This window comes from Meleagris gallopavo, chromosome 14 (assembly GCF_905368555.1).
Source record: "Meleagris gallopavo chromosome 14, MGAL_WU_HG_1.1, whole genome shotgun sequence".
In the NCBI taxonomy this organism is placed as follows: Eukaryota; Metazoa; Chordata; class Aves; order Galliformes; family Phasianidae; genus Meleagris; species Meleagris gallopavo.
The window spans coordinates 10,857,410-10,880,933 of NC_139417.1; the positions used below are offsets into that span (position 1 = coordinate 10,857,410).

Sequence of the window (23,524 nt, forward strand, 5' to 3'; positions counted from 1 at the left end):
TCCTTTCAATGTTTAATAAGTGTTTGAGCTCAGAAAAAGGACAGGTGATGTGATGTACTGCAGCTGTTCAGCACTATCACTTAGCACTCTATTACCAAGCAAAGGTTTACTTATGAGCAGATGTAGGTGCTCTTATAATAATTTAAATGGAAGAATAATGTCCCCATTCGTTTAAAATATATATCTGTCAACTCTGCCTCTTGCTGCCTGTCTTCCACAGGACCAGTGATAGCATCAGAACGATGCTGCTTTGAACCCTTTTTCAAACTCATTCAATTCTCCTTTCTCGCCGACAGGGGTGCTTTGTCTTTTCTTTGGCCAAGTACAAACCACTGACCTACAACAAGGTCTACACATACCCTGAGTGGGCAATCGGCCTGGGATGGGTTCTTGCCCTTTCCTCCATGATCTGCATCCCTATGGTGATGGTCATCCGCATCATACGATCAGATGGGTCGCTCATTGAGGTAAGAGAAACCACAACCCCCTTAAAGTCAGAAACTGCCTTGCACCTAGGAGGGTGAATTCAGAGCAGGGCTGCCTTTGGGGATCTCGGCAGGTTCTTTGCATTTGACTTCTGCTTTGAGCAATGTATTTTAACATTAAAACACATTCCTTGGAAAAGAGAAGTTGCTTGAGGTAGCCCTCACTTCTCCTTACTAAAAGAAGGAGGGGTACTTGTAGGGAAAATAGGCCACAACATGCTGTTGTTCCTCACCAGTTTGATAAGTTGGATTATAACATGACCAAACACACAGCCTTTTTGCACAATCTGTATAGAAGAGGAAGGGAGCTTTAAATTGCTCTGTTCTACACAAAATGAGCACTGCGCTTGGAAAACTGCCACCTTGTCCAGGTAGGGCAAAGTTGGATGCCTCCCCTGCAGTGAATGCAGATAAGACTGTTAAAGAGCACCTGTCCTTTTGGCAAACACAAAGGTTTCTGGCCTCAAACAAACACTAGGTGATCTTACTTGCCTCCCACTTCTGCAGTTTCCAGCTAGGAAAGCTGTTGCCTCCATGTGCAGACAAGCACTCAGTCCGAGGTGCTTCTCAGTGCTTGTCAGTGCCAGGTCTCTCTTCTCCTGTCCATGGGGAAAGGAAATACGATCCTAAAAATCAGTGAGAAAACAGAGAGAAATACCTGGATCGAACCCAGCTGTCTGAAAGCTCTCTAAATTCCAAGGAAATTTGGATCCAGGTGTGGACTGTGCCTCTCAAGCATGGCTTTTGCTCTGGGGGACTGAATGCAAGTCAAATTTTCCTGATAGTGTGCTTCACATTTTAGGTTGTTTTGGGTTGTTGATGTTTGTTTGTGGGGGGTTTTTTTTGTGGGTTTTTTTTTGGTTGGTTGGTTTTAATTCTTAATGAGTCAAATCAAAACACTGGATCAAGATTTTTCTGATCTTTGGAAAATCTGGGTTCAGAGTCAGACTTGTCAGTGCAGATTCTCTCAGGTTCAGATAGATATACAGGCAAACTCTTGCCCTTCACATTTCAGCACCAGTTCTCCTGGTTTGTTTTTCTTCCTGTGGAACATTTTTAGAGACTGAACAAACATGAAACTTAGCACTTCTCTTCCTAAGGTTGCAGATTAGTTTTGTTTTTGCCTAATGAGATGGTCTTAAATGCAGGGTATTCTTGGAGAAGAAAGTGGGACACTTAGAAAAAAACCCAACAGAATAGAATAAGAAAGGAACATTTCCTAGGGCACAAACACTTGAATTTGTTTTCCTTCCAGTGCTAATGGCCTTTTTCAGCTGTGGCCAGAGTATTTTCATGTGTCTATTTTCTTGCCTACTTTGTCACCCATCTACTGAAAGACAAGTCTAAAAGTAGCCAAAGCACTCTTCAAAGACCATGTTAGGAAAGAGAAGAGAGTAAACACTGCTCAGATGCCATTTCATTCTTCCTTTGTGAACTGGGATGTAGGAGAGAAGTTGCCACTTGGCAATGAAAGGCGGCCTAAAAAGTAGAGTTGTTTCTAAATGAGGAAGGAGAAGAGGCGTAACTTGAGCAGCAGCTGCAGCACTGAAAGTCCAAAGTGTTGAATAATGCCACGAATGCCCTCTGACATGCCTGCCTCAGTCAGGCTCCACTGAGCAAATCTCCACCATGGTACTACTGCACAGCCCTTGCAGAGCCCTGCACATCTGACAGCCCTGTGCTTGAATTGCCACATCCTCTGTTCTGCACAGGAAGACATGTGGACTGTGTGGTCTCCCAACCTTTGCTTTTTTTTTTCCCTTTCTTTCAGAGGATAAAAGCAGTGGCTGCCCCCAAGGAAGTGAATCGGTGGTCCAAAGAAACAGAGAGTGGCACTCCCTTCTGCCCCAATGGAACTTCGAATGGCGGATTGATCAAGCCAACTCATATCATTGTGGAAACCATGATGTGAGCTCTCTCTGTGAGAGGATAAACCTGCTTTAACTGCCGTTTACTAACCATAGATTCTCATAGGACCAGGTTTACAGAGCTTTATATTTGCACTAGGATTTATTTTTATTTCTCACAGAGAAAGTTATTTTTTGTGTGTGCTTTTTTTTTTTTTTAATATTTTGTAAGGTAATCACAGCAGATGTCTCTCTGTAGAGGGAGAGCATTCATATCAGACTAGACATATTACAGGAATTTACTATTATTGTTTTTTTAAATATATATATCTTTATCTCTTAAACGTTATACACCTTACCACTTGAATTGATTGTCTTGCCAGCAATATATTCAAGTCTCAGAAAGCAATTTTAGGTGCTGGTGTGGTTGGGAGCAGGGTAACCTACAGAACACACAAAAGGCGCTCTGTTGAGAGATATGAGGAAAAATAAACAACAACAACAACAAAACAAAACAAAGATGCTATTTCAAGAGAATTTTCAAAGGTGTAGTATTTCCACCCTCTGGTTCAATTGTGGTAAACGGCAGGCTTCAGGGTCACAAGAGGGAAAAGAGTGCAGTTGTGTTTAGCACAGTCCCTGCATAGAGATAGCAGTGGGCAGCTGGAGCAGGGTGTGTGAGGGGGCAGAGGAGCTGGGTGTGAAGAGCCTCGCAGCCCTTCCTGCAGGCACAGAGCTGGGATCCAGGCACACAAACAAGGAGGGCTTGAGGAAGGTGTTTCCAAGACTTGGCACGGCTCACTCTTTTTTTTTATTATTATTTTTTGTTTAGGTGAAGTGCCTGCTGCTTGTGCGTGATCAGGCGGGTTGAGCACCTGCTCTTAGTGTTCCAGCAAAGATTTTAGCTGAGATGTCACCGGGATAAGCTTGAATTCTGCAGCCTGTCCCCAAGCGGCACAGAGCAGCACCTGTGATCCTGGTGCTTCAGGTGTTTGCCCACTCATTCATTTGCATGTTAACTATTGGACTTTGTTTGGGGCAGAAAACTAATTAAAAAAAAACACCAATCCTGTGTGGACTCTGACTGTCCAAAGGTGTGCACAGTGCAGGTCATCCCCACACCAGGAACAGAGCCACTCACCTACACCTGGCGTAAGCACTGTTTATAGCCTTGTTAATAATAATAGCGATGAAGATAATAATATCAGCCAGCAAACACATACTTTCCATCCATGTATCTTGAGAATGCTTTGCTAGGTTTGATAACCAGGATTCTCTTTATTTATTTATTTGGAGGAATTGGATACTGTTGGGGGAACATTCAGAAGGATTGTGTTTCTTAAAGCAGCAGTGGATCTGGTGTGTGCTAACTGCTGAGTCACAGCCTGAACCACTGATTGAGCACCTGGGAAAGGACCGGGTCAGCCCTGGGAGCACAGGTGAAGGCAATTCAGCTGTGTGACCAGAAGGGGTGGAGCCTGGCTGCACCTCTCTTAGACCCCCATTTAAGAGCTGACTGCCACTCTGGAAGGTTCTCTGGTTGGAGAACCCTCCTTTGTGGAGTCTTTCCTGTGAGCCTAGAGCTTCAGAGATGGGTGAGCACCTTTCCTTTTCCATTGTAACACTATTTCATCTATGCTGATCCCTTTGCTGTTACATTCCTGTATTGCTCTTCCTCTGTGTTGATCTTTCTGATGGTAACTTTCTGGGTTCTCCATCTCCTTGCCCACCATTAGGTTAGATTGCAGTTTCTTTTTGAGGCTGGCAGACGTATTTCTAAAGTCTATGGATATGTCTGCTGAAGAAACAGGACATAGGGGGCTTTGAGTTAAAGCAAAAGAAATGTAACCCTGCAATATTTAGTATTTATTTGGTCCGAAGGAATTGTGTACCATTCCAGGTTGAGCTGTGGAATAAGGAAAACACCACTGGGAGGAGCGTGGCAGTGGGGGTGCGGCAGCTTTGCTGGGTGCTGCTTTGTGTGGGCCAGGGGGATGCTTCTATGGGGAGCTGCTTCCTGAAGACTGTCCTAGACATGGATAGAAGTCTTCTTTTTTTCTGTTTTTAACTTGAGCAGGTTGTGCTGGGAACAGATTCTCTGGCAAAACTCAGCCTTTTCTTGTGGGCATTCTATTTTGAGGGAGGGTTTTTTCTTCTCATGATACCCTGATATTAAGCTATCCAAAGGTATCTGGAGGAAGTAATTTGACAACAGCAGAACTTGTATCTGTTGTTTTGCTGTCAGCTTAGTTTGTCGGGGCAGATCTTGTCATTTAAACAGGAACATATCCAATTTGAAACATTCCTACACAGAAGGTTTGATTTGTTTGTTCATGTCCCATGGACTAAGTGGCTGCAGCAGCACACTTGTTGAATAACTTGTTGGTATTCCTGTAAAAGAAAAAGGGTGATTTAAAGTTAAGAGATGGACCAAAAGCAAAACAAGATTTTTTTTTCTAGTTTGAGTTTGTACGTATTTTTACATCACGTGGCTGAGTTGCAGCAACAAAACCAGCCATGTCAGCATTGCTTTTGTTTTCTTATTCTGGTTGCTGTATTACAAGAGTTATAAAGGAAACTTTTCCACAGCTGGAGATGGCAAACTCTTTGATTTCAGCTGCAGGGCAGTGGTGACTGCCTTTCCAAAAGCAGGAATTCCATTGGGCCAGGAGGGTTCTGGCTGGAATTTGCCATCAAATGTGTACAAAATAAGGAAATTGCTGTTTTTGTTTTTTAATCTTTTAACCATCAAAGACAAGGAAATGTGATCGTAGATGACTCTTTCAGTGGGATTCAACATGGACCCTTGTTTTTGAGTTACAATCAGTGTCTGCAGTGCACAGGCATGTTTGCCTGGGTTAAGATTGAAGACTGAGGTTTTGGGGGGGGAGTTTAATGGTTTATGTGAGTGTAGATGAAACACTGATCCTTAATTTATATTTAATTTTCTTGATATGTTGTCATACTGCGTGTAAGATTTGTTTGCACATCAGATTTGTACTATAGAGCTGAGACAAGCTTTAGGTAGGGAAAAAATGGTTTGACTACATCAAAATTGTCTGATGAGTTCAGTTAGCTATCTCCCAGTTGTGGAGAGCATCTTTGTGCTGATAACCAGAGGGCCAATACTACACCTTTAAAAGTACAACAACCAGAGAACCAGGACCCAGCCCCATTTTGATGTGAACTTGTGCCATTCAAATCAGTTGCTTCCATGTACCATGTGAAAGAGTCTTGCACGTATGCAACAACCTCATTGAAGTGTTCTCCAAGTACACTGCTCTGGCCCTGCTGTGCTTGTCAGCATGACTGCAAGGGAGGACTGGGGCTCACAGAGAGCTAAGAAACGTTTCTGGAAAACAGTTCCCCTCTCCCCTCCAAAATGATTTTTTGTTTTAAATGGGGTCTGAGTTCCAATGAGCACATGCACATTTTAAAGTGTTTTTTACCTGACGTTTTTTATCGGGTTTCTGAACTTTTCTTGTTGATATTGATAAATTTGCATGTCAATGTGATCCTCTGCCAAAATTATTAAAAAATAATTTTTAAGTCTGTGTTTCCTACGTATTTATGATTGCAAATACAACTGATTTCTTGTTCCTAATTGTTTAAACATTTGTGACTTATTTTACCTGTTTTTTGTAAATGAGGAACTCTATACTGAGTTATCATGGCTAGTCATAAGTGAACTGGTTTGGATATTGATAAAAGTAAGTGTGGGTTTTGGCAAGAGATCTTTAGGATGAGAGCATTGAGTGTAAAGACAGCAGAACAAAACAAAAGCACACCTTTCATGTCCTACACACCTTTGTATTGCTCAGCTCCTGTGGGATTGGAAATGGCACATTTCCAGCAGCATTCCTTCCCAGCTGAGCTGAGATTGGGAGATGGCAGAACTGCAAATACATTTGCACCACGAGATTCTCTGAGCTGTTCCTAATCTTTCTCAGTTTTCCAAATGTCTGTTGCAGTTCACCTGTGACTAGTTATGATCTTACTGAATGGGCATCTATTGTAAGGGACTTTACCAGTATTCTGTATTTTGGTATTTAAACAATATGATTTCATAAATAGAACTGGTTTTTATTATTATTACTGTTGTTGCTACTGTTGTCATTTACCTTTTCATCTATAGCTTTCCTTTTCATCTGGTCCAAACAGATCCATGCATTTAGAAAAGTCTTCTTTGAAGTGTGAGATAGTAGGTCCACCATGGATTTGTTCTTGTGTAGTACATGGAAATATCAAAGAGTAGCAGCTGTATTTACCATCTTAAACAATGCTGTGTTCAACTTGCAGCAGCAATGCAGCTCAGGAGTGGAGAGTTAGGTGAAATCAGTCTTGGAGCAGCAAAGCTGATTTCCACTGTTGTTCTTGGGAAAAGGAGGAAGGAGAAAAGAAGGTGCAGCCTTATGGTTGGTATAACTCACGTTAAAAAAAATAAATAAACCCATGCATCTGCAGAACGTTTTTTGCCACTATCAGAGTAGCATCTTCTGCAGCAGTCTGCACTCCGCTGTGTATCCACCTTTCTCAACTGCAGATGTTTCTGTTCCTCTTCCTTGCCTCAGCGCTAGAACAGTTCAAACAGCTCTGAAGACACATGAACATTTCCATTCAATAGGCTTTTTACAAGTCTCCTGCAAGTCTGCTTTTACTTGCCAAGGAGACTTGCAGTTTTGGTGAGGCTGTGCTTGTCACACTGGGGTTCAAAGCTCCCACTTTGTGCCAATGGCAGTACTCCATCGGTGGGAGATTTGAACCCTTTGTATAACTGATTATTAGCTTCCACTTCTGCAGTCTCTGCAGATCATGTGTGGGGCCATAATGTATATAAAATGTTAAATAAACTGTATATTGAATGGAGTGGACTAAGTTAGCTAAGCAGCTCAAATGTACTTGGAAGAAAGATGACCCTGAAATCACTTCCAAAAGATTCAATGCAAGTTGCTCGCTTTGAGTAACAGCAAAATAAAAAGGTCTGTTTTTACACAGACTAGTAGATGAAATCTTCCACCCCTATAAGCATGCACACAAGTGGGGACATTGCTTCCATTCCAAAGCTGCAAATTATACATGTGATTTTCCAAGCTATTGGGATTGGAACTGAGATGGTTTAGGCACCGCTTTCTTACAAAGTGCTGACCTCCAGGGCATCCAAATGGACTTGGCTAAATTGAGATACTGAAAGGGAGATACAATGCCAAAATGCTGGGCCTTGGCCCTGCAAGGAATCCTCAAGGTTGGACTCCTGGCCCTGTGTAAGTACAGCATGGCTCCTGCTGAGCAAAGTGGGAGTGCAGAGGGCTCGGGCAGCAGCCTCAGACTTGTTTCCTCCAAAGTCAAAGTCAGCATCCAAAGTTTTGTGGTGAGGATTAACATTTAATTGTGTATTTGTATATTTGCATGAGCAAAGGTTGGAACTGTCAGAACCTAAGTAGCTCCTTTTTATTTCTTGTTATCAAAGTAAGCATAAGAAAGAAAATTCTCAGTGGAGAAACCAATGAACAAAAGCAGCCCCTCTACCCCCAAGCTCCATAATTCAGTCACAGAAAATGATCTGTTGGTATCAGTGGTTAATCTGACCTTGCTGGAAGATTTGTTCAAGAATTACTTCTGGCATAGGCAGCCTGAGCCCCAGCTGGAAATCTACCCCTTTCCCAGAGTGCCTCTTCCCTCCCCCAAAACAGCTGCTCCTGCACAATGATTCTCTGCTTTAAAAAGTAATAATAATAATCTGAATTTGTTCATTTCTATTCAAAAAGTAAAGAGAGAAAGTAACTTTTTGCATGCTTCTTCCAGCTGTGAGCTGGTGATTTCAGCTTACCCATGTCCTAAAGATGAAAAAAATTCAGATATGATTTGACCAAAAAAAAAAAAAAAAAACAAAAAAAACAAGAGGGAAGAATTTCTCAGGTTTAAAACCTTAAGAAAACAAATAATCATTCCCACATCCCCAGTAGAGGTGAAGAAGTTTGATTGCAGGGTTTGCCATTGGAAAAGAGCCTGACCCTGCTGGGTATTGAATGACAGCCCAAACACGTCCTTCTTTGTTTTGTGGCTTTGTCCTAATTGGAAATAAACTGTAAAACTGTCAGAGTGTAATTGCTCCATGCTTTACACAGTTCTGTACTTTAGGAGCAAAGTGAATTAGAAACAGTTGAGAAAGGGGTGAGATGATTGTGGAGGTTTCCTCCCTGTGTTGCAGCTCTGCAGCACAGTGCTGCTGCTCGTGTTGCCAGAGAGCACAGGCAGCCTTATGTGGAGCAGCTCTCTGTGCTCTGAGTTAGTGGAAGAAGTGAGGAAAAATATGAAAAATTAAAAAAAAAAAAAAAAAAAGGCAATTTGGTTGTGCTAAGGAGCTGTGCATGTGTGCTTTGTGTGCGTACAAGGGAAAGCTTTGGGCCCGTAGCATAGTACATGTTAGCATGATACGTACGGTTTCTAAATCTCTTGCATCTACTTCTGCAGTTGAGATGTTAAAAAGATTTTTTTTTTATTATAATTTAAAGAAAAAGAGAAAAAAAAAAAAAAGAACAGTAGCAAACTCATGTTGAGAGGCCAGAAACACCCTTTGGGGCACATCCAGTCGGTGTCATCTGCTCCTGTCCTGCAGGGCAGCGAGGTCTCTCAGCATCGCAGCATCCCAGCACTGTTCTGGAGCGCTTGTTGTTCAATAGGCCGTTGTTTTCCCAGTGTGATGTGGTGGCTGTTACCTGATAACGTTACCGGGGGCTTCATGTTGTGAGAGGTGGTCCATCTCCTTTGATGTATTTGGCTGAAAAACAGTGGTGGTTTGTTTTTTTAATTATTTAAATTCCTAGCAACTGTGACTACAGTGCGGTGATGAGTAGCACATACAGAGAGGGGGTGGTGATGATAACCTCCTCAAAAATGTCATCTTGGACTTTTTTAAAAAATAAAAAAAATATTTTTAAAACATTTTAAAACTTTGTGTGTGTGTGTGTGTGTGTGTGTGTGCGCGCGTGTGTGTTCCAAGATGGAATATTTGTATTTGAAAATTCTCCTGGAGTGTAATTTAATCCTATGACCCCCCAATCCCCCCAACCTTTGTGTATATGGTAAATGTTTGTATTTTGCGGTTTCTGTTTTGCTTTTTAGATAAATGAAATGTATATGGATATTTTTAAGTCATCTTTGCTTTTTTAGATGAGTTTGTAATCACCTTATAACAGAAAATAAAACTTTCCTTTATAAACCAGCTGTGCTCACTGATGTTTTCGATCTCTGAGCATCTCAGCTCTTCCTTTAAGCCCATTATTCACTGTGTTAATTCCCTCACAGACACACGGAGCAGTGTGAAGGTGTGGAAATACCTAAAAATCCAGTTTTCTTCCTTTTTTGCCCCACTGCTGTGGTCACAGTCTACAGGGGCACAAGGTAAGGGAGTCAGGTGCAGAAAAGCCCAATGAGAAGGGAAAAACAACAACAGAGATAACAAATTCATTTTCCAGGTGTATGGGATTTGTCATATAAAGGGCTCTGATGGCCCCTTCAGTTGGGCAGATGACAGTTAAATCTGAAATGCTTTTCCCTAAGCCATGCTTGAAGAGGGGGAAAGGAAAGAAAAGTCATTTGATTAATGTTTTTGAGAAGCAGAATGGCAAACTGCACAGCATTTGTGGTCAGGATTGCTGCTGATAATCCAGCTGGAGCTGAGGGCATGGACCATGTCCAGCAGCACCCCAGGCAGGTTTCCCTGCTGCATCTTGAAGCTTTTTAAGTTGTTTTGAGAAAGGAAATGGCTTGGTTTTGACTTGGTTGCATTACTGTTTTGCTGGGTGAGAGTTGTGGCCTTTGTGCCAGAGCACAGCCTGCAGTGCCTGGGCAGAGCAGCCCAACACTGCTACAGTCACTGCAATGTGTCTCAGGTATAAAATAATCAGCCAGAAGTCCCACAGCACTACACAGAGCTGCTGGAGGCTCCATGCTCCAGCCATGAGTGGCTGTGACCTGCCCTGGGCTGGATCCCTCGGCCGAGGGTTGCAGGGTGCCATTAGCAGGCAGCTCCCCACTCACCCATGTGTCCAGGCTGCACGTAGCTGCCCTTTTCTCTCTGTGTGAGGCAGAGCTCTGCGGTCACGTTGCATGGGTGGGAGTTCAACCTGACATCGCACCAGTGCCCAGGCTGGCGCCGAGCGGCTTTGGCACGGCCCTGGTACCAGACATGTGAAGGGCTCTGCTTGGCAGCCCGTGCCCTGAAGACAGCCAGAGATGACCGATAAGGTTTGTTTACATGGCAATGATTCCCCAGCTCTAACCAGAAGTGTTTCTATGCCCGACCTCCAAAAATTCCTGCGCTACCCACTTGGTGGTGAAGGGTTGCAAAACATAGCTCACCCTTTGCTTGCCAGTGAGCAGCGGTTCCCGATGGCTGTATCTGGGGAATGTAGAGAACTGCATGTGCTGGAAGTGTAGCAGTGTCCCTTAATCCCTCTGTAAGCAAAGGGAAGAAAGCCTCCCTGTAAGGATGTGAGCTCTCCCAGTGGCTTTGGGGCAGTTGTCTTCTAGACGCCTGGCTCCAGAAGCTGGATAATTTGGCTCCTGCAGTGCAGCACGCCACTGGCTCAGGTTGAGCTGGGGAGATTCAGGTTGGACATAAGGGAAAATATTCTTCTCTGTAAGAGTGGTCAGGCACTGGAATGGGCTGCCCAGGGAGGTGGTGGAGTCACTGAGCCTGGAGGTGCTCAAGAAACATTTACATGTTGTACTGAGGGACATGGTTTAGTGGGAGATACTGGTGATAGGTGGATGGTTGGACTGGATGATCTTAGAGGTCTTTTCTAACCTTAGTGATTGATTCTATGATTCATGGATCTTGGGAATCCAAGTGCCCACCAGGTCACCGCCTTATCCCATCCCTGGGTGTTACCCACAGCTTTGCAAACACTGCCACTGCCACTTCACAGCCACCATGTGCATTGCCACACAAATAGTTTGTCATGAAGTAGCCAAGGTTTGAACCAAGGAGGCTTCCAGTGTGGCCAGGTTGATGTAAGCAATATTATAACCATATAAATATCTCCGCAGCCATGGAGCATGGGCAGAGAGCTGCAGAAAAAGTCCCCTTATCTGCAGGGAGGGAAGCAAGTGATCCCAGATCCTGCTGCTGGGCAGCGGCAAGTGCCAATCCAAAGCCTGCACTGGGAGACCTATGAGTAGCGGTCCCACCAACCCCTCGTCTTGCTCATTGCCCTCACATGGGTCCTCTGGGAAGGGAAAATAGGGCTGGATGCAGAGTACTGCCCTACTCCTGTCCTCTAACAGAAAGAAACAGACCACAACATGTGCATTTCATTTGTTTTTATTTAATTAAAAAAAAAAAGTCAAAGTCATTGCAATGCCATTTAAATACAGAGATTTACAAATAGGTCCAAAACAGGACTAAAATATTCTTTGAAATGCTGTACTTTTAAATATTGTGCTTTCATAGATACATAAGAAAATCAGCATATAAAAATACTTTACAAGGAATACACTCTAATATATGGATAAAAATACACATTTAAGTAATGCATTTCATCTTCATATCATTCAAAATGCATAGGAAGGGATACAAGGACCAAGTTTTTCTTCCTTTTTGTTTTAAAGCCTTTAATAAAAGTCTTCATTAAAAACCTGTGAGAAGCCCCAGCGAGCTTCCGCTGTTCAGAATATTGCATATAAAAACACTTTCGGCTGCACTGTCAATGCTCCACAGTATCAATTATGGCACATTATCTAGTTGTGGCAGCAATGGTATGGGATATTGCATACTTGAAGAGAAAATGGTTACACTGACAAGTAGCTGGACATGCCTCAAAGAAACACCCCAATACGCTGGGCTGTCGTGGAGGGACAGAGCTGCAAAGTGGGGATGGATGCAAGAGTGAGTCCTGGCTCAGCAAAATGAGGAACATGCTGCATACAGCTCTATGGCACCCGACCACAGCACTGGTATGGGGTGGTGATGGAGGAAGTGGGGGAATGGGGGCAGTGGTCACCAGGGCTGCAGCCCACAACCCTGCAAGTTCCTCACCTCTACCATCCCACCACACCTGAGCCTTCATGGGCAAAGCAATGCCAGGGTGCCAGGATGCTAACATCATCGTAAAGTGCTAAGACGTGGAACACACAGAGCGCAGCTCACATCTGCCACAGGAGGAACTCAGGACAAAGAGAGGAGGAGGAGCCCACAGCCAGATTTTGACTGTGTCTCCTGCAGATGGGGAAGCTGATGCAAATGCCTCAGCTGCCTCCTCCCCATGGCCTGGGGGCACACAGGGGCAGGGGGGACAAGCAGGGGCGCCATGCTTGGAGGCCATGGGAAGGCCAGCAACAGGCAATGGGGTTAACAAAGCAAAGCCACCTAGGCACTGCTAATGCAGGTGGGGGCGGGGGATGCACAATCTCCATCAACTGAGGGACTTCTCACGTCTCTGCCTGGCGGGGGACAAGAAGGTTCTATTAATTCAAAACATCAACCGCCCTGGATAACAACACTTCTGCTTTTTACTTGCATTAACTCCATAACATCCATCAGAAAAGCACTAGCTAGGGATTTGAGCAGGCATTTAGGGTCTTCAGCCTTGGGCACAGCCTTCTGCTCTGTAATAGCCGCTGTGTGGCACAGACAACTGCACTGCTGATGGTGAGACGAGGTGCCCTGGGCAGTGGGCACTGGGCTGAACCAGCCTTGCTGGGGCAGCGTGGAAGGGGCTAGCTTGAGGCAGCTGCAAACATAAATTTCTGAACAAGAACTGCACCTAGACACCATCAAGTGCATTTTGAATTGCCTTTAAACAGGGCCCTCCATAGCCTGACAGCAGGAGAGAAAGGGACTGCAGGAATCAAAGTATTGGGAGTGTTTGGAGGGTGGAGCCGGGTACAATAGAAAAAGAATGGCATTTCAATCTTGCTGTATGTGATAAACAGAGCAAACAAGGATAAAAATAGCACCATGTGTGTTTGTAGGATGGCCAAGGCCTGAAGAGCGAGGAGGTGCTGGGGTGGGACCCAGTGCACTACAATGCACTGGGGATGCTACAGCTCACCCCAGCCCCAGAAATGCACATCCAGCTTCAACCTTCCCAGCAGCATTGGGTGGCCTACAGGTGACAGCTCACTGAAGACCCACCTCCCCCCTTGGATCTGATGATACACACAGCATTTACAAAAACCAGTGCAAAAAAACAGGAAGAACACCCCAAATACCACAATGGCTCAGCAGAGGCCCCAGGCATCATCCGCTGCGGCTGCTCACAGTGTCTGGACGCTCGCCTTGACCTCGGTGCGGGCTGCCTGTGCCAGCAGCTCCCCGTTCCCCTCTGGAGGAGCGTTGGCAGCCAAAGGGTTTCGGCTGATCACCAGGTCCAGCTTGTCTCCAGCCTCTGAGATCAAGGGGACAGTCAGACAGCAGTCAAAGTCTCTCGTTCGGACGCGATTTACCTGTCAGGATGGATTTAGGATGTGCCATAGGGAGGAACAACAGAAACACCAGGTTTGTTAGTCAGAAAACACAAGGCTGGTGCTAAAGCCACACCTGTGAAAACACACAGCGCCTGGGGGACTCTGACTGAGGGGTCACAGCAGAGCAGAGCACTGCCCTCCCTTTTTGAGCTGGGCATGTCCTGCCTTAGCTGAGGAATGGCTCCGTAACTGGTAGAGGAAAGGGGAAAAAGCCTGGATCAAGCAGAAATCCTCATCCCTAGAGTCTAAGACAGTATTACACCTTTTGAACTCTACAGGGCTCAAAAATCAATTCTCAAGGTGAAGTCTGTGGGAGAAAGGTTGCTATGTGATTTTTTGCCATCATGGCTTTCACTGGCCTTAAATCTGTGATGTAGGATACTCAGCACCTAGAAAACAAACACAGCACAGCCCCTGAGGCTTCAAACGACCATTTTCCAGCTCAGCAGGCAGTAAATCAGGACTATACTGAATAGTTCCTGCTTCTCCTCACACCGTTTACATCTTTCATTTTGGAGGAGTCCAGATGCATTTCACATGGGCTCAAGAAGGCGGCTATGGAGGCTGCAAATCCTCTCTGCAGGATTCAGCAGTGAAAGCACTTTTCCTGCTCATCTGAGCATCTTGAAGCATGTTTCTAGGCTGGGTCACCTGCAGGAGCCATCTCCCAGCTCTCCTGCCTACAGCTCCCAGAGCACCTGGGCTCAGTGCCACGAACAGCCCCAGGATGGAGAGGGCTGGCAAATAGCATGGGGAGGGGAAGCAGGGAGGGGAGAAAGGAATTTCCCACCCACCTTTGGAGTGAACATAACCCCTCAGGCCAGGCGTTGATTCCTTCTCAGGATAAGGGCTGGATAAGTCCATGCAACCCCTGCATCCAAAACCCTTTCTCAGGATTAATGCATGCCCATGGAGTTGGGCTCTGTGATGGCAGCAGTGCCACCCTGCCCTAGCTGGCAGCTACACAGCTGAACTCAGTACTGCTCCTTATAGGTGAGTGACCAGGGACAATTTCCAGGTTGCACACAGACAAGAAGAAATAAGCCATGAGCTTGCTTTGCCTTTGTTCCATGCTGGCTGGGCAGCTCCAGTGCAGAAAAGTCATTAGTGCAATGCTGTGCTCCGGGCAATCCATCAATCAAGAGGCAGAGGGTCCTCTGCAGGGACAACATGTTTTGTGGCTTTCAGCATTGGAAATTGCTTGCAGACACATCATCATGCCCGTAACCAGTAGCACTGTGAAGCATCCTCAGTAGCGCATCACCAAGCTTCTTGCTGGGATTTGCCTGTACCAGGTCTGCAGACCCTCATCCATCACTGCTGCACAAGTCAATGCAACAGCGATTGCCTCGTCCTCTTGTAGGTAGAAGCTGTGTGGCACAGCATGTGGGAAGGGGGGGGGGGTCTCAGAAGTCTCTGCTCTGCTCTGTTTGGGATTTCAGGCACACCTCCCAGAGCACTTGGCACTTGCAAAGACCAACACATCCAACATTCAACAGAAAGGCAGCCTACAGCCTAATTAGCTTCTTGTTCATTCTTGCACCATCTTTTATTTGAATCCGAGAAGGAATAATTGTATAGCAGCCAACTGGCTAGAGATCATAACAAGCTTAAACAAGGTTCCCCACAGCGCTGCCAGCTCTCTGGTTACCTGATGTACATAATATATTGGCTCTGATCCTGCTGCTAACAGCCACCGCCTAGAAAGTAGCAAAACCAAACATCTTTCTGAGTGCTTCCAAATACGGTCACAATATCAGCATTTCCAAATGGTGGCAATTTTTCCATCAAAGCCACACTTTCTCAGTCACTGTTTGAGTCGCTCCCAAGCACAACTTGTTATTTTTCGTCCATATAAAGTTCCTTTCCAAACTCCAGAATGCACCGTGTTCCCATTGTCCCTCTGGCAGGCAGATACGCCCCAGTTACTTTTATTTGACCAGAGCTTTTATTCTGTTTCTGCGTCAGTTGTTTCAGATTGAGTGTCTTTCGGAGGAAAATATCCATGAAAAACACTTTGCTTGAAGGATGGTTGTTTCTTAGAAAACTTTTAGTTGTCAAAGGCATGCACAGAACTTCATGAACACTGCTTAACTCCACGGGGGATTCACAAGAACACATATTGGTCCACACGGTCTAGTTTGTCCAAAAATCACCCTCTTTCATGATAGGAAAAGGATTGAGGACGAAGAGGGAAAGCGACACGGCTTTTTGGTTGTTGTGGTTGTGAGCTGCCCAAGCTCAGAAAGACAGCGCTGGGACAGCTCTGTGTGGAGGTGCTCCCTGGGCTGGGTGTCAGCTAGGGAAACCAGCTTTGCTACCTAGAGATTTCTTATACAAAACACAGGTCTCATTGAGAGTTAGGTGGTAGGTGCTCACCTAGTTGGCTAACTATTACCTTTCATTAAAGTTAGTGCTGTCATGGATGGGTCTCACTTCTCTCTTCCTCTCAGCCACTCATTCACTCCGTCCCAGCCTCCAGAACTGCATTTTGCATTTATTACCTGAAGCACTCTGTCATATGGCTTGAGGCCACACTGATCTGCTGGTCCATCCGGACGGACCATATTTACATAGACACCTTTTTCTAGCAGGCCATCCGACACACTGAATCCAAAGTCTTCACTCTCTGGGTCTTTGTGAAGTGTCATCTGGAAGGGCAGAAGCAGAAAGCACACGTTGGAATGCTGCAGAGGCAGCACAAACATCTACACTGCTTAATACTATTCATTAATATTCATAGCTTACTGAGGACAAGAACCAGGTAATCTAGCCCTCTTCCCTAGATCACGATCATATTTTAGTCTCTAAAAGAGATGTGTGCTGCTAGAAGTGTATCTTGCCACAAGGCAATATCAGGAGCCAACGGGGGACAAGCAATATCAGGAACAACTGTTCCCCTCCACCACAGTCCTCCTTTTCCTTCCGTGAACTGGGAGTGCATCTCTACCATCAGGCTCCGACTGCATCAGGGCGCTGGTGGCTGGGGAAGCCCCACGGCTGTGTGATCCATGGGCAGACAGTGCCCAGGGTGATGCCCCAGCCTCATCTCCAAACACCTCCAGCACCAGATGCTCCAGCAGAAAGAACGCTCACCCTATAACACACCTAATTACTCAGCTCTCCTCCATCAGGAATGAAGGAGTTTTATTTAAAGGTGCATTTGCCATGCCCTGAAGGACAAAAGCAGATCAAACAAGAAAAAGTTGTTTTTCCCAACTGCCCTAACTGCAGGTTTCACTGTAAAATCACTAGGAAAGAAAAAGGAATCAGTTTTTGAAACCTCTCCAGCTCCCTTCCCTGCCTGCATTCTGCATCAACAGCTTCTACAGTTAATTACTCCTTCTAATTACCATTGCCTTGCACCACGCTTAAACTGGCTGCAATCACCCGCATGCTGAATTCAAACAAGTATCCTGTCACTCAGGTCCTACCATTTGCACCCCATTTAGGAAAGGCTGGGAATGAAGAGGAAGGGGACAGAAAATAAATGATTTCTCAGAAAAAAAGCAGCTTACTGAATGATCTGTGCCACTGGCAAAGGGTCAACAGGGAGCATTTTCTATGGGGCTGCAACACATCCATCAGCTTTTCCCATCGAGGTACCACTGTGCCAAGGCAAACCAACCCTTGGCAACACAGACCTTGTGAAACTCGAGGGGGGTAGGGGACATGATCTCCTGCATCTCCTTCTCCATCTTCTTCATGTCCAGGTTCCTCTCATTCTTCTTGGCAGGGGAGCTGCTGCTCTCAGTCTGTCCGTTGTCACAGCCGGAGTTTGCCTTCCTCAATGGGCTCAGCCCCGATGGGTTGACAGAGTCCAGGAGCAGCTTGCTGCCCTCCAGGCCCAGGTTGTGCACGCTCCCCGTCATGATGGATGCCTGCAGGGCAAGGGCACAGTAACTCCGCTGAGGTGGCAGCAGGAAGGGACAGACAACACGGGAATACAAATGGCAGAGAGGACAACAAGGGAATCAAGGCAGATGAACATGCTGACCTCAGGGGAGCTCCCACAGGAACTGGTGGATCTCCAGCCTACCCCTGTGGGCTGCAGCCCGTCATCAGCATTGCGCAGTGCTGGCAATGGCCCCAGGAAGGCAGCACCACTGCTGAGGCCAAGTCAGCAGAGAAATTATCATTTTATCTGTCAGTAAATGGGAGCCTTCAATGAGTCAAACTGAGTTAAAAAATATGAAATTAAGTAGTTTTTAAGCCTGGTCATCCTTGATAGCATCCATTAAATGATGCCCCTAAGTAGATTCTACTCCATTTGGCAATGCTTTTCGCTAATGAAATTACATTGATCAAAGCTAATGAAGGAGTAAAGAATCCAGTCTGTGGAACCTCAACTGGTTCCAGAGTCTATTTAAACAGCATAATGAAAACCATCATTATGAAGTTCAGGCTCCAAACATCTGCAGTCCTATTAAATTTCAAAAGGTAGTAGAAAGAAAAGGAAAGGCAGGGAGCAGACAGCAAAATTCAGCAGTGTTAACCATGGCAAGTCAAAGAGCAATTTCTCCTGCACACAGAGGAAGTATCACCTGACTAGATATCTAATCAAGGCCTCTGGCTCTTTTCTGCAAGCTGGAACAATATAGGTAAATAAAGCAGATTCTGGTGGCAGTGATGAAAATGCCAGCACTACCTACGTTATCCCAAATGGAGATGAAAAAATGTGAAAATCCTTTGAGCCTGTAGCAGGTTTTTTGTGTTGTCCAAACTCAAGGTGATTAAATTCTGAGGGAAGATTCCTCTAAAATGCTAAGAAACTCACAAGCTAAAAAGATTTCCATATTTTATCCATCACTTCAGGATAATGTGGGTAGTGCTAGAGGTTGTCTGCATTTTGCAAAATTTCTTTAAATTCTTTTTAAAAGCATTGCTCTAAATGTATCAGCTCCAAAGCCTTTAAGAAGCATGACTCAAAAGCCCACGCATCCATGCAAAAGGAATGGACAGAAAGATTATTTTCTCTGTTCTGGCATTTCACAGTAGCCAAACAAATCCCTTCTTTTGCATTAAGATCCGCCATTATGCAGAAGAAAATCATCTATGCATCATTTCAGAGTGGTACTTTTTCTTAAATAGCCACTGACAGTAATGGGAATTTTACACCCTCTGTTGAGGAAACAAGCACATGAGCCAGACATGCCCAGAAAACCATTTCCAACCCAAACCCAGTGTTACTGGACAGGAGTAGTGTGACAGCTGGCATCTCTCCAGGCACTTTATCAGGCATTGCATGGGGATGCCATCCCTGCACAATCTGCTGGAACAACGAACCAATTTCCAGACTCCTCTCTTCTCCTCCAACCCTGAGGAACTACTTTAGCTAGCAGCCCCATCTTTGGAGCGATGGAAGACCCAGCCCCACAAGCCTCCCCCAGATCTCCTGTATGCAGGAGGCGTAAGGAGGGAGCAGCTCATGAGGTTGCACTGCTGGGTCCCATCTCACCGGGTAGATTTGCTGCCCACTGCTCTGCAGTCTCAAGGGAGGCCTTTATTTGTGTCTCACAGCTTAGTAATGCAGGCTCCCCATCCAATAACCGGACACAATAACACGACCTCCAAAGCATTTTGGATAAAGAAAAGAGAAAATGGTTCATGAAGAAAGGAAACACCTTTATTTCTGCAGGAAGCAATTACTTTCTCGGATTTTTCCAGGGGAAGGCTGGCTGAAAAGCTTCCAATTACCCATTTTACTGAAACAGTTTCCGGCAGAGTGACAGCTGAATGCAAGATGCATGTTGTTCCTGCCTTTACGTAAAGCAACTTTTGGTCCCAATGGGTTTTTGGGAGGCTCATTTTGCTTGGCCTCTAAGTGCTTGTGACAGGCAGTATCTCCTCACGTAAGGGCTTATCATTTGATAGGGGAGCTTTGCCAACAGTCAGGCGAAGATTGCTGGCCAGCAGCAATTTGCAAAAAGAGCACAAAGTTACTGGTTGGTAATTTCTCAGCTCTGGGAGAAAGTATGTGCAAGCAACTGCCTGATGAGGTGTAGTTATCCATTAGCACATCCCTGAGATGCCACAACTCGAACCCTTCTTCACACCACTAACAGCACAGGGGTGCTGTGAGCAATCAACACATTTGGGAAACTGCTTAGCATTCAAGTCAAGAGCAGAACAGATCAGCAGCAAATTCAGAAAGTGATTTACCTCAATCTCCCTCAAAAGTTCAGACTGGCCGCATGTTTCCAAATCCTCCAAAGCTTCTCCAAAAACACGCCAAAAACTATCCTCGTGAGTGGTCTCAAGGCCATTTTGGCGGTTGGGGTATCTGTTGTAACGTAGGAACCAAATATTGTCAGCACTCTTCTGCAGCAGGATGAAAGCCGCAAGGCTACAGCAAGTGTCTCACCAGTAAAAGCAGAGACTTGAAGAGTCTTCATATACAAAAGCAAACAATATGAACTTTTCAGACAAGAGTCCGAACACGAGACCTCCATGCATTTACTAACGGGGCAAGCGTCCTTCAAAGGAAGAATTAAGTTGGTGTAGTGATGTCAAAGTTCAAAGGGTAAATTAAAAAGTGCCTGTAGGAAGATTGTAGGTTTAGGAAGACGTTTTGGTGAAATAGAGAAGTGAAAGAAAAAAGGATGCATTATGGGTAAACCAGGAGCCTCAGAGACTGTTAGTACAAAGGCTGATGGGATAGAGCTCAGATCTGAGACACAGAACACCTGAGAAAAGAGAGAAAAACACAGAGGGTAACAGACATGGTGAGAAAATGGTAAATACATTAGGTCTCTATGAGAGTAAATAATGCAAAGATGTATATACAAATGATTGCCCTAGGCTGGACAAGTAAACGCACACTACAGCCAGCAATATTGACATCATATAACCCATACAAACCAAGTTTCATTTGCTTTCGGATGGCCAAGGAAGTGAGTTTTTACATTCAGGAAGTCTCTCTGTGCTACACAAGTCATTAACAGCTGTACAGACTCTCTCCAGTTCTCTGGCTACAGAGAAAGGGAATACTGACAACCTCTCTCTAGTCTGTGCAAACTCGTGGCAATGTGAACAACATCAGATCGTCAGCTCTCATTTTAACAGAAGCCTCCTGAAGGCAACTTTCAGTGGTGTTAAAACAAGGTCACAATACGCTCACTGTGTGCCATGGGAGGATGGTAACATTACAGCAGCCTTAATGCATCTTCCATGCATCCTATTAGGAGCTGCACAAAGATCTACCTGTACAACATCTGGCAGCAGCCTGCATGGCTCAGTGGTCATCAGTGACACAGGTGAGAGGGGACACTTCTCCACCAGAGCCAGTTAGCAAAGCCAAAACATTGTACTTGAGTACAAATCCAAGAGAGGTTGGCTTCAGTTATACTTATTATGGGCTATCAATAGCACACCTTTTCCAGATCCGTATTAATATCAAAGTCTTTAGCACGTGCTTTGCTTTTCACCCATTGGTTTAAAGGAGCAAGAGCTTGTAGCAGGCATAACCTCAAACATGCACACTTTTGGTCCTTGTGGGATCGTGACCTGCCTGGAGAGTGCTATCTGACATGGCTTATTTTAAAGCCATCCGACATGGCTTGTATTTTAAATTCACCCCCTACCTCTTTTAAAGCAGCAGCTTTTAACACCAGGCAGAGAGGTCAAAAAAACACCCAGCAAGACTTCAAAAAAACAAACCAAAATTCCCCCCTGAGAAGGAGTTTTCAATTCTTTTCCCTTACTCATTTCCTTCCTTTGCTCCAGGTTTCCTAAGAGGCAAAAGTCCCTTCCAGTTACGGATTTCTTGCCTCTCAGATACAACAAACACCCAGGACTTGGATGAATCAGCTCTCACACCACTGGGTCAGCAGGTTTTTCCAGGCTAAGGGCAGCCAGGGTTAGAGAGGTTTTGTTTTTCTCCCTTACGAAAAGGGCTCGGCAGCACAAACTGTTTCACTTGCACTTTGACATCAGGGCTCGGAGCCCTCTTTAGGGACACACAGGGTTTCGAGGGCTCAGATTTGCTAACTTCAGCTGCCAGTGGCCTCGCCGGGAAGGCCACGAGAGAGCAGCGACCTCTGTGAGCCGGCTCTCGCTGAGAGCAAAACAAGAACAAAGTCTCAGCCACTGCCAGCTTTCCCGCCAGCTTGATCATCTTTAAATAGGTGGAAATGGCCATGAGATGTTCTAAGGGTTTTGTCTGGACAAACAAAAATTAAGGGAAAATAATTATAAAAGAAAAGAACTGACAGCAACAACACGACACACACAACTATGGGGACTCTGAAGGATGTAAAGGGGAGGGTTAAGTTATGGGGCAACAGGGCTTTTCCACTGTGCATGATTCAGAGAGAGGCCGGGGCAGATTCAGCAGGATTTTCACCCCAAAAGAGGGGGCAGCTGCAATCTGCTCTGTGTGCCTGGGAGGTGTTGTGGGATTTTTTTTCTACTCTGGCAGAGCTGGGGGATTAACTCGGCTACATTCATGCAGCGTGGTTTTGTCTGTGTGTTGGAAGGGCCAAAGTGTGGTGAACAGAGACATCCATCCACACCTTTAGGACATTTTATCTCAGATATACAACCTTATACTAGTCCTCCAAGAGCTTTTGTTGGTCTTTTTGGCTTTGTGGCATCAAGCCATTGAGAAGCTACACCCTCACTCAAAAGTCTCTGGTCAACACAACAGGGAACAGCCCTGGCCATGCCCATTTGTAACACCTGAGCTATGAAAGTACTGCAACCTTTACATGGTATAAGACGTGGTAAGAACCTGTGGTCCACGAAGCTGAGACTGTTCTAATTCCAGACATAAGTGTCACCAGCCCATGGCAGAGATGCCACAGAGCATCTCTGTGGAGGTCGTTTGATAGAGCAGATCACTACTCCAGCACCCACCCCACAGATGCCTGATGCCACGATGAGGCACTGCTGACCTCTGGCTAACCCACTCCGTCACAATCAGTGCCCTCTCATCCCCACATCTGCAGAAGGGCCTCCCTACCTCCTCCCACCCCTCCGCACCTGCTGGGCTTGTCCCAGTCATCTTCACTGAAGCTCCCATCCATGAAGGGGTAGCTTTTCCTGGGGTCCGCAGGAGGGGTGCTGCTCTTTTGCCTGCTGTGTCTCCATTCATGCGGATGAAGGGCAATGCCTGCAGCCTGAGGTATGTACGTACCTAGGCAAGGCAAGAGGCGGGGGAAAAGAGGGGTAACATCTGGTTAGAAAACCCAAAAGGAGTAAATGCCAGGAAGCTTCCATCCCCAAACCCCAAACTTGAAGCAATTTAGATTACATACTGCTTTCACTTCAGTCTTTCAAAAGGAGATATTCTTCCCATATCTTCTTGCTCTAATCAAAGCAACTTCTCAGGATCAAATGGGTCCATTAAGAGGAAATTGGACACGTTTAGCTAAGTTTGCCCCCAAGGACTTTCCCATACTGTGAGATGTCTTGTTCCAGAGATGCAAAACCAACCCTACCAAATCACAAGATCTCCAGGTCTCATAAGGAGCTGTCTGGACAGAAACCCTTCAAAACAGAGCATTCCTCAGCAATGTCGGTGCCAGCTGCCATGGAAATAAATCTCCCAAGTCCCCTGTCCACCTCCTCCTGCCCAGTGAACACTTCAGAGAAATCCCCACAGCCTTTCCAAGAAACATCATTCACTTCCATCGCCCCTGTGCCAAGCGAACAGGAAGAGGTAACAGAGAAACACATAATTAAGGGAGACTTGACCTCCCGCATGGCTAAGAGCACTGGAAA

The 23,524-nt window shown here is 45.5% G+C and overlaps 2 protein-coding genes across 5 annotated transcripts in view; one reads left to right on the forward strand and one right to left on the reverse strand.

Annotated features, from left to right (window-relative positions):
* SLC6A6 (solute carrier family 6 member 6) overlaps positions 1 to 9,554 on the forward strand; it is a 55,742-nt gene extending 46,188 nt beyond the window's left edge. Inside the window, exons 13-15 of one of the 2 annotated variants that reach the window (XM_085236192.1) lie at positions 297 to 467; positions 2,257 to 2,393; positions 3,165 to 9,554. In XM_085236192.1, the coding sequence (XP_085092318.1) occupies positions 297 to 467; positions 2,257 to 2,393; positions 3,165 to 3,168 (312 nt within the window). In that variant the 3' untranslated portion in view covers positions 3,169 to 9,554. Of the gene's footprint in view, positions 1 to 296; positions 468 to 2,256 lie in introns of both variants that reach the window. The other variant, XM_085236193.1, reaches the window with a different exon arrangement.
* Positions 9,555 to 11,641: 2,087 nt separating this feature from the next.
* GRIP2 (glutamate receptor interacting protein 2) overlaps positions 11,642 to 23,524 on the reverse strand; it is a 216,085-nt gene continuing 204,202 nt past the window's right edge. For 2 of the 3 annotated variants that reach the window (XM_085235675.1, XM_031555581.2), the window contains exons 20-24: positions 22,784 to 22,937; positions 19,964 to 20,084; positions 17,446 to 17,682; positions 16,306 to 16,452; positions 11,642 to 13,780 (exon numbers count right to left, since the gene is read on the reverse strand). In XM_085235675.1, the coding sequence (XP_085091801.1) occupies positions 13,592 to 13,780; positions 16,306 to 16,452; positions 17,446 to 17,682; positions 19,964 to 20,084; positions 22,784 to 22,937 (848 nt within the window). In that variant the 3' untranslated portion in view covers positions 11,642 to 13,591. Of the gene's footprint in view, positions 13,781 to 14,595; positions 16,453 to 17,445; positions 17,683 to 19,963; positions 20,085 to 22,783; positions 22,938 to 23,524 lie in introns of all 3 variants that reach the window. The other variant, XR_014886302.1, reaches the window with a different exon arrangement.